Raw genomic sequence first — 14,468 nt, 5'->3', positions numbered from 1 at the left:
ATTTTCACATGGTATATATTCTCTGTTAGCTTCTTAGTTAGGTTTTCAGTCATTTTCAAGTTTCCTTTATTTTTTTTTTTCATGCCACCCTTGTAAGCCTGCCCAGGACCTTGGGCTCCCAGTTGGGGTACTTGTTTTTAAAACTGAGTCACTGATTTTGCAGTGGCTTTTTTTTTTTTTTTTGGAAGAGATCTTTCAGAGATTGTCCCCAGCAGCTTTAAGAAGTGCACCAGGTACAACAGGTCCATATTTATTAGAAATACCCAATGGGCGCTAGCAAGGTAATACCCCACCCTCCCTCGCTGTCTCGCTCTGTCCCCTCCAAGACCCACGCCCCCCCCCCCCCCCCCCCCGTCCCTTCCAGTTCAAGGCCCCCTCACGCTCCTCCCACCGAGTTCCAGACTCCCCCTCCCTCCGATTTCAACACCCCCCCCCCCCCCCACGTTACTGACCCCTGGACCCCCTGCCGCAACCCCCTCGACCTCCCCCCATTTCCGCTGAAAACCCTCCCCCGCCGCCGATGTCAGACGTACGCAAGGGAACTTGATCAGATCATTCAGCAAGCAACGCCGCAGCAGCCGAGAAGAGGACTTCGGCTGTCGGGGGTTGGGGGTCCCACGTCAGCACAGGTACGCGACGGCGGCGGGGAAGGGTGGGGGTCAAGAGGGTTGCGGCAGGGAGTCCAGGGGTCAGTAATGCGGAGGGAGGGTGTTGAAATCGGAGGGAAGGGGAGTCTGGAACTCGGTGGGAGGGGCGTGAGGGGGCCTTGAACTGGAAGGGGGGGTGATACGCCGAGGAGGGGGCGTTGGTGCACCGAGGGGGGGGGGGCTTTGGTAATGCGCTATGTGGGGAGGCTCCTGCTCCTGATGTTGCAGCCAGTCTGGTGTCTCCTTTCCGGTGATGTCAGCCTGGCTTTGGAGCTTAGCTCAGTAACTCCGAAGGAGCCACAGACACAGGCAGGCCCATTAGAACATTGGAGGTGAGAATTATTATATAGGATATAGTTTTATATAGATATATGTATGTGTGTGTGTGTATATATATATATATATATATATATATATATGTAGCTGAGTTCCCACCAAAAACATGTTGGTGTCTGCCTGTTGCAGCACCTTGTTATTTTTCCTTTTTACCATTGAAGGCAGACTGTAGCTAGGGAGTCCTATTTTGTGAGGACTTGCTGTCATGCTTATCCTTCGAGAAAACTAAGTTATTTTCCTGTAATAGATGTTCTTTGTGGACAGCAGGATAAAGGTCCTAAGATACCTGCCCACTTCTCCCTAGAGTTGTATTCTACTCAAGCTGAATAATAGACCAAAGTGCTTATGTGACTGTGGGAAGTGGTGCACATATGCGATGAAATGACTCAAAAGCTTTTAGTACATACTAAGCTGGAGAAGCTTTCTGCCTTGGGCTCCATCAGTAATGTTACCCATGCTGTTTTGCACACTACATAATTGCAGTACAGGACACTTGAGTTTGAAACTTTTGTATCATAGGTGCAACAGGGCTGAGGTGTGCTGCTGAAGTCACATGCTACATTAAAGGTGACCAATGCTACTATGATGGCCAAAGGGTACTTCTGAATTCTAGCCTGCAAGAAGGCTTCTTTCTAGCTCCCAGGCCTATAAGTGGCATGCCATCTGGGGAAGAGGGATATATTGAAATGATTGTTATGTGAGGAGTTACCTTTTCAGTTTTTTAAAATTTAAAAAAAGATTATGATAGGGCACTCGAGTGTTTTGGGTTTTTTTTTGTGAGGTGAAGCCTAGATATCTGAACAAGAGGGATATATTGAAAAGATCTGAACAGTGCACATGTGTTTTATCCTCCTTCTGGATAGACACCAGTGGAGGAAGTGCCTGCAGCCATCGCCCCCTTCCAGGGTCGCATCCTTATTGGAGTGGGGAAGCTGCTGCGTGTCTATGACCTGGGAAAGAAGAAGCTGCTCAGGAAATGTGAAAATAAGGTAAGGAACTTTTGGGAATCTTCTGAAGCCTTAGTCTCTAGTTCTGCCTCAAATTTTCAGTGTGACCATGGGTACATCATTTTCCCTTCTGGTGCTTTAAATTATTTCTCTGCAATGTTGGACTTAAGTAATACATGAACATGCAATGAACAGTAAACAAATAGCCTAGCCAAGCAGGTCAAGAAGGGTTTAATCATGAAAAAGTAGAACCTGAGCACAGTGCCATATTCAACTCTGGCCTCCTTGTTGGGCAGACCGGGGGGGGGGGGGGGGGGGGGACCGTGCAGGTTTTTATCTGCCAGCATTTACTATGTTCAATGGGAAATTGGAAAGCACAGCTGGTAGTACTTCTTAGTGACCAAGTGTAGTACAGGAATCTTGAAATTAGAATGGAAGTAGTCCTTGGGGTTGAGGGCCAGATGATAGGGTTTCTGTGGTGAGAGGAAAGAGGATGCTAGCATTCTTTCTAGTTCTGCAGTTCAGCCATTCTGTCTCTGCTTTTACAGCACCTGGCTAACTACATCTCAGGGATCCAAACCATTGGTCACCGTGTGATTGTGTCTGACGTCCAGGAAAGTTTCATCTGGGTTCGTTACAAGAGGAATGAGAACCAGCTTATCATCTTTGCTGATGACACTTATCCTCGTTGGGTCACCACCGCGTGCCTTCTTGACTATGAGACCGTGGCTGGCGCTGACAAGTTTGGCAACATCTGTGTGGTGAGTTTCTAGAGTCTGCAGATTTGTGTATTGAATACGTAACAACCTTTCCACAAAATTTAAAAGAAATACCATTTTACAGAGTATTGCAAAATATTACTAACAAAAATCCCCTAAAAGTGTTAATACACAGGATGGTAGAATATTCCATTGTTTATCTTGGATTTAGTCCCAACCTCTTTGGTTTCTTTATTGCTGTCTGCCATAGGGCCAGCCTTTGCAGAGCTACTGTTCTGAGCTCTATTTAGATCTCTGCTCCAAGGAATAGTTTTTAGACAAAAGATGAAAAGTATTGTGCTACACTCTGGATATCCTTAGGCTACAGGGAGAATAAACAAGGTGTAGATACCTGGGTGAGTTCATGCTGAGTATTTGGGCCTACCAGAAATATCCTACCAATCTAACTTTCTTCCCTTTACCACTTTTATTAATCTGGCATAATCCTGATTTCCCAGGGGTTTTCCAAAAGAATGATTTTGACTTTGTGTATGAGCAGGATTTGAGAGATTGAGGCAGTTATTCTTTCCCAATGCTGCCTTAAATATAGACGAATGTAAATACAGTGACAGTGTTTGTCTTTTAAAATATATACAGAATAAGATTATTTTCTTACAAAAAAAAGGAAAGAGTAAAAGGATAAAAGGAAACAATATTCCATTTAAATCTTTGTGCATATGCACAGTTGATGAGCACAATTTGAACTGTGAGCAGCCATGTGGGGAGAGAGTAGAAAGGAGGCTGATCCCAATTGTGGGCCCCCTTGTATTCCTTTTAATTTTTTACAGCATATACCTGACTGTTGTGCATACAACTTTTATCATGAGTTATTTCCCCTTTCTCCTTCTGCCAAATGTGTTCACGAAAGAACCTAAGCTCCATTTTTCTTGTCTTTTCGCTCTCGTTCTCTTTCCCTTCTCACTTGAAGATTTCCTCATATTTTTCAGTCCCCTTTGCTCCACTCACCTCTCCTCCTTATTTTTTGTCTTAACCCTTACACTGCTTTCTCTCATCCCTCATCTTTAAAATGCCTGTTTCCTCAGCAATCCTCCAGACCGTGTTTCTGGGGCCTCCCACATTGCCCCTTCTCCTCTTGTCGCTGCTGGTGCGCTCTGGTCTCGGTGTTGCCGACTGAGCCCTCAGTGGTTCCCTCCGAGAGCGTCCTCATGCCTCCATAACTCCCATGCTCCTGGAGCAGCTCCACCGGACAGTGCTCCCCTTTCCTGCAGCCGTCTGAGGAACCAGCAGGCGGGCAAGGAGGCAGAGCCAGGCGCACGACCGCTTCCACACAGCTCGTGCAGTCCTCCGTGGGAGAGGCTCGATCCCTTCTCTGGGTGGGTGGGTGAGGAGGCAGAGTCGGGCGCGCAGTCGCTGTCCCGCAAGCCTCGTGCAGTCCCCTATGGGGAGAGGTTTGGATGCATCTCCCTGCTGTGAGGGCGACAGCAGTGCCATTCGCCGGACCCGCATGGGCTCCCCGAGCGCCGTCTGCTGTCTCGTGTAGTCCCCCGTGGGGGGCAATTCAGACTGGTGCCCGATTAACTCAGCACAAGTTAGGGCAGCTGTTTTGCTTAACTTTATGCAGTTGTCTACAGGTTTTTGTGGTCCCCTGTTTTGTATCAGGTGAGGGTCTGTCCATGTTCTATATATGCAGCTGAGGTGAAGGATTCTATTAACGTGCTCTTCATTCAGGAATCTCTAACAGTCCAGCTTATTCCAGTTTCCCGTAGTCGGTATATTGGTTCTCTAGGACTTAGTGTAATATTTATAGTACTGTCATTTTATAGGGATGTTATGGTATGATACGTTTTTTGAGTGTCTCTTTGCAGGATTTTGTGTAATTTTGTAAAGTGTCTGCCCCTATTTTAAAGCAGGTCCTTGTCCCCCAAAATAAAAATGTTCAAAGCTGGTGGTCTCCACATCCTGTAGAGTCACCACAAAAACCGGTCTGATTTAATCAAAATGTCTGGCAGTGGAAGGAGCATATTCTGCTCCCTGAGGTGATAATCACAATTTGAATATTTTCTTGTGTGATGTGTTGTAAGAGGGATAGCTCCATTGTTGGGGAATATAGAGTTTATGATACAGAACTGCAGGTGCAGGGTTTACATTGAGATTCTGTCCAGTCCTGTAGAGAATCCATACTTGAAAGATGCTATCAATTATAATGGTAGTTTTAACTGGTAGCTGAATCTAGCTGGAGGGGGAGAGCTGCTTTATGCATAAAAGTTCATGGCATCTTATATTGCTAATTTTAAAAAGGGGTTGTGGAGGGGTGTGTGGTGTGATGGGTATGATGTGTGGAAATATCACTGACTTGCCCCCTCCATACCCAGCTTCCTGTTGCCACCCCAAATATTTGTGTCTAGAGACGCCACTTGAACATAGACAATTAGGGATAATTTTGTGTAGCATTTTCTGCCTATAAAGCATGTTTTGTACACAGACGTCTCTTACAAGATTATGCAGCTGAATTCAAGTGTATTAAGTACATGCACTGACAAGATGGCTTCTAGGTGATTCCAGCACTGTATTTTGAGTGAAGTAGAGATAGAGTTGCAATGTACTTGTGCTTTTTATAAAATATACACATACATGCATAGGAGGCATTCAACAATTTACACCTTTTTTAGCAGGTTTAAATGTGTGCACTACTGGGGGGTACTTTGGGTTCTTTTATAAATAGATGCCTTTTGAGACTTTCACATAGATAATCTGTAATTAGATTACCTCTGTAGAGGCTATTTTAAAGATGGGGGTTATTCTCTTTAGAAGAACTATTGTGGAAAGACTTATTTATGCTTTTTAACATATTTTTAAATGATTTAGAGATGGGAGTAACTAGCGAGGTAATTAAATTTGCTGATAACACAAAGTTATTCAAAGTTGTTAACTCATGGCAGGATTGTGAAAAGTTACAGAAGGACCTTACGAGACTGGGCGGCTAAATGGCAGATGACGTTTAATGTGAGCAAGTGCAAGGTGATGCATGTGGGGAAAAAAGAACCCGAATTATAGCTATTTCATGCAAGGTTCCACATTAGGAGTTACGGACCAAGAAAGGGATCTGGGTGTCGTCGTCGATAATACACTGAAACCTTCTCAGTGTGCTGCTGCGGCTAAGAAAGCGAATAGAATGTTGGGTATTATTAGGAAAGGTATGGAAATCAGGTGTGAGGATGTTATAATGCCGTTGTATCGCTCCATGGTGCGACCGCACCTTGAGTACTGTGTTCAATTCTGTTCGCTGCATCTCAAGAAAGATATAGGAGAATTGGAAAAGGTGCAGCGAAGGGCGACTAAAATGATAGCGGGGATTGGACAACTTCCCTATGAAGAAAAACTAAGGAGGCTAGGGCTTTTCAGTTTGGAGAAGAGACGGCTGAGGAGAGACATGATAGAGGTATATAAAATATTGAGTGGAGTGGAGCAGGTGGATGTGAAGCGTCTGTTCACGCTTTCCAAAAATACTACGACTAGGGGGCATGCGATGAAACTACAGTGTAGTAAATTTAAAACAAATCGGAGAAAAGTTTTCTTCACCCAACGCATAATTAAATTCTGGAATTCATTGCCGGAGAACGTGGTAAAGGCGGTTAGCTTAGCAGAGTTTTAAAAGGGGTTAGACGGTTTCCTAAAGGACAAATCCATAAACCACTACTAAATGGACTTGGGAAAAATCCACAATTCCAGGAATAACACGTATAGAATGTTTGTACATTTGGGAAGCTCGCCAGGTGCCCTTGGCCTGGATTGGCCGCTGTCGTGGACAGGATGCTGGGCTCGATGGACCCTTGGTCTTTTCCCAGTGTGGCACTACTTATGTACTTATGTTATACTAATGAACCCTACGAGGATTTCCCATGTGATATGTCTTTACCCAGGAGAAATAACCAAAAGAAGGGGGCATCATGCCAGGCTAAGAGAAAATAAGATTTCATCTCTGTCAGAGGAAGGAATTTTTTTTTTACTCGGATGTGATACGTATGTAACATGACAGTTCTTGCTACAACACTAAAGTACTTGAGGAGAAAATTGGACAGCTGTGTGGAGAAAAAAGATCATTGCCTGAAATGTAGTTCGGAAAAATGTGGAACCAAAGATTTCCTGTAATTGCCGTGCTTGAAATCTGGGCATTTTTCTTTCTTTTCTTTTCTTTTCTTTTCTTTTCTTTCTTTCTTTTCTTTCTTTCTTTCGTTGTTGCCAAATTGGTTATTTTTGTAACCTTCCCTTGGGTTACAACATAAATATAGGTTTGGTAATTAGCTGAAGTTCTGGCTGCTTTCCTCCTAACTGTAGTTGTGCTTTTTTTTTTTCCCCTACCACATAGGTAAGGTTACCACCCAACATCAACGATGAGGTGGATGAGGATCCGACAGGGAACAAAGCATTATGGGATAGAGGACTTCTCAATGGAGCCTCACAGAAGGTAAAAATAAAACCAAAAACAAATAGAAACAATAGGATGGAGAAATAAGTCTGAGTTGCTGTACGGGACTTATGCAGTGTAACATAGGTATTTAACAGGTAAAGACTATTTTGGCTGATCTAATCAGCTTCTGCCTTCACTGCTGTATGTTTAGTGACTCTCTCTGTTGTTAGCCATACAAGTTTGCCTATCCGCAGAATATTTGCTCCTTCTCCTTTTTATCCTTACCTGGAATGTGTAGCTGTCAGTCTGCATCCCTTACTTAGGCTTGCCATGTACCAAAGCCCTGCTGCCCTGATACATTGTTTGGTCTTGTCCTCCTTGAGAGGTTGAGTTGCAGTTACACCAAACCACTGTGCAAATCTGCGCCTCTCTGTCCCCACATACAAATTCTCTGCTATTATGCGTAGTTAAGCATATAAGTTTCCATCCCCAGTTCAGCACTCAAATACTATCATTTTGTAGTTTCAAGTTCATTAAGGTTTGATATACTGCCCTGTGGTAGTGTATGTGTATATATATATATATATATATATATATATATATATATAATTCAAAAAAACCAAAAAGGAAGGTAGATAGTCAAGAGAGGAGAGAAAATGGAACTCCTTTTGATATAGGATAGGACAGGATAGAGATTGACAGAGGAAAGGCAAAGTAAAATAAGTAGTGTGCTGACATATATGGCCCTGCAATTACGCAAAGTGGCTTGCGTTTAGTGTACTGGTGAGACTATTGTCCAAAAAGAGATATGAGGGAGTTAGAGCCTTCCTCTCCTCCCGCTTTTCCTGTTGACCTCTGTTTTAAGTTCTGATAAGTTCTAATTCCTTCAGCAGCGCTTCCATTACTTTTCCAATAACCGACGTGAGGCTGTAGTTTGTCACCACTTTTGTGAAGAGGGACCACATCCACTGTTCTCCAATCCCCGGAATCTCTCCTTTCTCCAAGGATTTATTAAACAAATCTTTAAGAGGACCCTGGCATGGTTTGGTAACCCCTGCAGACATCTGCTGCCCCTCTGTAAAAAAAAAATAATAATTTCCTCATATTTGCTTATTGCCTTCCCCTCTCCAACTTTGTAGTCATGACTTGATCCCTTGCCTTTGAATTCTGTTGTGGAAAATACTGGCTCTTTGTATTTTGTTGAAGTCAACTAATCTTCCCCCAACCCACCCACACACACACTTTTCAGTTTCTTGTCCAGTGAGTTTATTTTGAGCTCCTTAAGCCTTTCTGGTAGGGTCTGTGTTGTAGGCCATAAACTGATTTGCTAGCTGTTCTCGGTTTAACAAATTCAGAAAGCTGACAAAGAGTGTGTAGTAGCCCACTTTGAAGGTAGTTGTTTGATGTATAGAATTCTCATTCCTGGGTTAGTGACCATGTGGAGTGGAGGAGTAGCCTAATGGAAATGTAGCAGGCAGAGAACCAGGGGAACTTGGTTTAAATCTCACTGTGGTTCCTTGTGATCTTGAGCAAATCACTTAACCCTCCATTGCCTTCAAGTACAAACCTAGATTGTGAGCCCTTCAGGACCAGAAAAATACCTACTATGCTGCTACTACTACTTATCATTTCTATAGCGCTACTAGACGTGCGCAGCACTGTACACTGAACATGTAAGAGACAGTCCCTGCTCGACAGAGCTTACAGTCTAATCAAGACAGAAAAACAGGAGAAGGGATAAGGGAATTACTTGAGGTGGGAATGATAAAACAGACATGGGTACTGAACAAGCGAAAAGGAGCTGAGTTAAAAGCAGTCTCGAAAAGGAGGCCTTTTAGCCTAGATTTGAAAACTGCTGGAGCTTGACGTACTGATTCAGGAAGTATATTCCAGGCATATGCAACAAGATAAAATGAACGAGATTGGAGTTGGCAGTGGAGAAGAAGGGTACAGATAAGAGAAATTTACCTGATGAATGAAAAGTACTGAGGAGCTGCAGAGTGAATGCACTTGTAAATTAATAAGAGTAGTTTGAATTGTGTGCGGAAATGGATAGGGAGCCATTGAAGTGACTTGAGAGAACTAATATGAGCATTGCAACACTGGCAGAATATAAGTTGTGCAGCAGAGGTTTGAACAGATTGAAGGGGAGAGAGATGGCTTAGTGGGAGACCTGTGAGGAGCAAGTTGCAGTAGTCTAAGTGATATATGATAGAGTGTGGATAAGGATTTTGGTGGTGTGCTCAGAAAGGAAGGGGTGAATTTTGGTGATGATATAGAGAAAGAAACAACAGGTTTCAGTATGTTGGATATGTGCAGAGAAAAAGAGAGAGGAGTCAAAGATGACCCCAAGGTTATGAGCTGATGAGGCAGGGAGGATGAGAGTGTTATCCACAGAGACAGAGAATGGGGGAAGAGGAGAGGTGGGTTTAGGGGGAAAGATAAGAAGCTTAGTCTTGGCCATGTTTAGTTTCAGATGGTGGTGAGAGATCCAGGCAGCAATGCAGACAGGCAGGCTAAGACTTGGGCCTGGATTCCTGCTGATCTGGGAGTCATCAGCATAAAGGTGATACTGAAAACCATGGGAGGAGATCAGAGCACCAAGGGAGGAAGTATAGATGGAGAAAAGAAAAGGTCCCAAGACAGACCCCTGAGGTACACCAACTGATAGAAGTGGAGGAGAATCCACCAGAGCATACACAAAAAGTGCGTTGGGAGAGATAAGAAGAAAACCAAGAAAACAGAGCCCTGCAATCCAAGCGAGGACAGCGTATCATGGAGTAGGTGGTGATCAACACTGTCAAAAGCAGCAGATAAATCAAGAAGGATGAGGATAGACTAGAGACCTTTGGATCTGACCAGAAACAGGCCTCCAAAACTGAACACTGTACTCCAGGTGGGGCCTCACTAAGTGGCTTATACAGGGGCATCAACACCTCCTTTCTTCTGCTGGTTACTCCTCTCTCGATGCAACCTAGCATCCTTCAGGCTATGGCCACCGCTTTGTCACACTGTTTTTTCCTCTCTAAGGTCCTCGGACACCATCACCCCAAGGTCCTTCTCCCTGTCTGTGCATATCAGCCTCTCACCTCCTAGGACTTACAGCTCCCTTGTGGTTCTACTCCCCAAATGTATCCCTTTGCACTTTTCTGCATTAACTTTTAATTGCCAAACATTAGACAATTCTTCTATTTTTTGCAGATCCCTTTTCATGTTTTCCACTCCCTCTGGGGTATTCACTCTGTTATAAATTTTGGTATCATCTGCAGAAAGGCATACCTTACCTTATAATACTTCAGCAATGTCACTCACAAATATATTGATCAGAATTGGACCCAGCACCAATCACTGAGGCACTCCGATACTCACCTTACTTCCTTCGAGTGACCACCACCCTCTGGCATCTGTCCGTCAACCAGTTTCTAATCCAGATTCACCACTTTTGGTCCTAATTCCAGCTTTCAGGTTAATTCAAGAGCCTTCTATGAGGGACCGTATGAAAGGCTTTGCTGAAATCCAAGTAGATTACTCTAGTGCACTTCCTCGATCCAGTTCTCTGGTCACCTAGTCAAAGAATTCAATCAAATTAGTTTGACATGATTTAACCATGTTGCCTCGGATCTTATAACTCATTGGATTCCAGGAAATTCACTATCCTTTCCTTGAGCAGCGCTTCCATTACTTTTCCAATAATCGAAGTGAGGCTTACTGGTCTGTAGTTTGTCACCATTTTGTGAAGAGGGGCCACACCTGCTGTTCTCCTATCCCCGGAACCTCCCTTCTCCAAGGGTTTATTAAGCAAATCTTTAAGAGGACCCACCAGAATCTGTCTAAGCTCCCTCAATAATCTGGGATGGATCGTGGCCCTTTTCCAGGATTTTCTTCCGCGAACACAGAAGAAAAGTACTTGTTTAGCACGTTCCCCTTTTTTTTTTTTCTTTGTTCTTCACATAACCGTCCACAACATCTTTCAATCTCATCATTCCATTTCTAACCTTTCTTCTTTCACTAATACACCTGAAAAAAGTTTGTCTCCCTTCCTTGCATTTCTAGCCATTTGTTCTTCTTCCTTTTGTTTCGCTAGACATATCTCCCTCTTGGCTTCTTTCAGTTTCTCCTGGTATACTTTTCTGTGTTCCTCTTCTTACGTTTTCCTGTATTTCATGAAAGCCACCTCTTTTGACTTTATTTTCTCAGCCACTTGTTTGGAGAACCATTTAAGTTTCCTTTTCTTCTTGCTTTTATTTACTCTCCTTACGTAAATATCAGTAACCATTTTAATAGCTCCTTTCAGCCTGTACCAATTTGTTTTCACTTCTATGTCTTCCCATCAGCTGTCTCTTCAAGTACACCCCCATTTTGTTGAAGTCAGTATATTTGAAATCCAGGACTTTGGGTTTTGAGTGGCTGCCCTCCGCTCTAGCTGTTATCAAACCAAGCAGTTTTATGATCACTACTGCCCAGTTGGGCACCTACTTTGACATTAGACACACTTTCCCCATTCGTGAGCACCAGATCCAGAGTCTCTCCTTTCCATGTGGGATCCATCACCATTTGTCTGAGCAGAGCACTTTGAAGGGCATCCACTGTGTCCCTACTTCTTTCTGATTCTGCAGATGAAACTTTCCAGTTCACATCCGGCAAGTTGAAATCACATAGGAACAGCACTTCCCCTTTGTTTCCCAACTTTTGGACATCTGCAACCAGATCTTATCAAACTGCGCCCATTGTGTCGGAGGTCTGTAGGCAGCACCCATGTGGATAGAGGTTCCATCTTCTCTTTTAAAGGCAATCCATATTCCATCTTCCTTTCCTTGGACCTCTTGCATTTCAGATGCTTTAATATTGTTTCTGACATACAGAGACCTACTCTTACACTTTTTCTACCATCTCTATCCTTCCTAAATAGATTACAGCCCGGTATGTTTGCATCCCATTCATGGGAGTCGTTGAACCATGCCTCCGTGATATTGACTGCATCTAAATCTGCCTCTACCATCAGGGCTTACAGATCATGAACTTTTTTGCTTAGACTGCGAGCATGTGTGGTCATCACTTTACAGCTACATTTCAGTGGCAGTCTCATCTTCTGTGTGTAGTTTTTTTGTTTGTTTGTTTGTTTAGTTTTATCTACTGTGATATTGCTTAGAAGTGAATTGCTAAGATTGTCAAAGATTTTCTTCTGCTGGGGGTGACTACCTGAATTGACCTGCTTCCAACTTCCACCCCCAGCTTCTAGTTTAATTAAATGCCTCAACACATATTGTCTGAATCTCTCACCAAGGATTCTTTTTCCTGCCACAGTGAGATGCAGCCCATCATTGCAATATAGTCTTTTGTTTTTCCATCCTTCAATGTACTTAAAACCTTCTTGGTAGCACTAGTCTTCAGAAAAAGCTACAGTCTGTACCAAAGGTTTTAACTGTGCTATAAGCAGGATATTATTGGTTCCACCCTTTGTGCCCATGTGGATAAAGAACTCTTAGACTCTTCTCTGATTATAGTCAGTATTTGCCTGGTACTCCTGGAATTCGTTGCCAGAGAATGTGGTGAAGACGGTTAGCTTAGCAGAGTTTAAAAAGGGGTTGGATGGTTTCCTAAAGGACAAGTCCATTAACCGCTACTAAATGGACTTGGGAAAAATCCACAATTCCAGGAATAACATGTATAGAATGTTTGTACATTTGGGAAGCTTGCCAGGTGCCCTTGGCCTGGATTGGCCGCTGTCGTGGACAGGCTGCTGGGCTCGATGGACCCTTGGTCTTTTCCTAGTATGGCATTACTTATGTACTTATGAGGACCAGGAAGGCATTTTATTTTGCTGGCCCCCTTGAACTGTGTTCCAAAGTTAATGCCTCTGATAATTGAATCCCCTAGCAGTAACAGTTTTCTGGTTTGAGTTTTATTTGTGCTTTGGGAGTGTCTTTTCTCTTGAGCTACCTTCATTGGTTCTTGTTCCATCTCAGTTCTATTTTCTTGTGCTTCACAATGCTCTAGTGCAGTTAAAAAATTATTTAAGGGCAGCAGTTGTGAGGGCGGGTGCTTCTATGTCACATGTCTTAATCTGCCTGAGACTACTCTGACCCACCTGCTCCTGGGTTGTTTTATTGTTTGAGGCAGGGATGGTAAATAGGTAAAATTCTGTGTAGTGTTGGAAGCTGCTTTAATTGCATCCAATTCTTGCCTAAGATGCCAGATGATGTGCCTTGAAACTAAAGCACCACAATTATTACACTGAATAAAAGTAATTTTGATTGGTTGGAGAAGATGGTGTGTAGAGATGTACTAGGATTGGTTGTCTAAATATGAGTAGAAAACTTAGGAGTGGGTGAAATGTGGGTAGGTAGGACTATAAGACCTACAGTGATTCAGCCAAATACCACAATTAAAATGTTCTCTGGGAGGGGAGAGCACTGAGAGAATGTGAAACAAGGTCCAGGTTTTCCTAGAAATTTAACTTTTTCTCCTTTACCAAATAATCCCAATAAATATTGCAGTTTCTTTAATCCCAATGTGCAGGATCCCAATAAATATTGCCGTTTCTTTAATGTAATCTCTAATTACAAATTAGACCAGTTAAAGATTAAAGCTACTCTCTCTATCTAGGCCTGGCAATGGAAAATAAACCTTTCAGAGCCAAAATTTTGAAACTTCATCAAGAGTTAGCAAAGTGATAGACCAGAGACAGTTTGAAATTCCTTTCCCTCTATCAGAGCTAGGGGGCTGGACAGAGGAAGAGACAAGAAAGATGGGTTTTGTTTTGTTTTCCCCCCTAGGATAGAAGACAGACCAGTACAGCACAGTTTAGATAGTCAGTACACTTTGACTAAGCAATTAAATAGGATCAGAGGAACAGGTAATCAGTTTGGAGGAGAAAACAAAATGTGTAGTTTCCTCTTCAGTGATTTCAGAAAAGGAAGAAAAGGAGTCGGGTTGAAGGAGAGTTGTTCACTGCTTTGATAGCTTTCGAGCTCACAGGTGGTATATAAGAAATTAATTAAAATAAATGCTGATTTTGACTGCACCAGGTTTGGCTTTGGGAGTGAAGTGGAAACCCAACAACATGAGAATTGCCTTCAGTAGTCTTAGCTTTGATATAGGATACTGAGGAGCTGAAGCCAGTACATGCCTTCTGAAAAGAGGAGCGAAGTCAGCTCTGAGCTTTTCTCTGGCTTTTTTGTGCTGGAAGTGAAACATAGCCCAATCATCTAGACTGGTTTGGCAGGGCTCAAGGGAAGGAAATTAACAAGTATTTCCATTTCCCCCTTTTCTGCAACTTGAAAATGATTTAAATAAATTTAATTGAAATCTGAAAACAAATTTGTTTTTTTAATGCTCGGTGTTAACATTTAAAATGAGATGAGGTTATTGGGTTGTGGTACTGTGGGAATGTCATTGTCATTATGTGAGA

General features: G+C 43.0%; 1 protein-coding gene across 1 annotated transcript in view; it reads left to right on the top strand.

Annotated features, from left to right (window-relative positions):
• Window positions 1–14,468, top strand: part of LOC115470428 (splicing factor 3B subunit 3) — a 210,377-nt gene that overhangs the window by 162,669 nt on the left and 33,240 nt on the right. The window contains exons 12-14 of the mRNA XM_030203606.1: window positions 1,847–1,972; window positions 2,479–2,691; window positions 7,016–7,114. Of these exons, the coding sequence (XP_030059466.1) occupies window positions 1,847–1,972; window positions 2,479–2,691; window positions 7,016–7,114 (438 nt within the window). The remainder of the gene's footprint in view (window positions 1–1,846; window positions 1,973–2,478; window positions 2,692–7,015; window positions 7,115–14,468) is intronic.

The sequence above is a fragment of the Microcaecilia unicolor genome, chromosome 5 (assembly GCF_901765095.1).
Source record: "Microcaecilia unicolor chromosome 5, aMicUni1.1, whole genome shotgun sequence".
In the NCBI taxonomy this organism is placed as follows: Eukaryota; Metazoa; Chordata; class Amphibia; order Gymnophiona; family Siphonopidae; genus Microcaecilia; species Microcaecilia unicolor.
The sequence above is the reverse complement of the archived record's forward strand: the minus strand, read 5'-3'. Positions and strand labels throughout refer to the sequence as shown.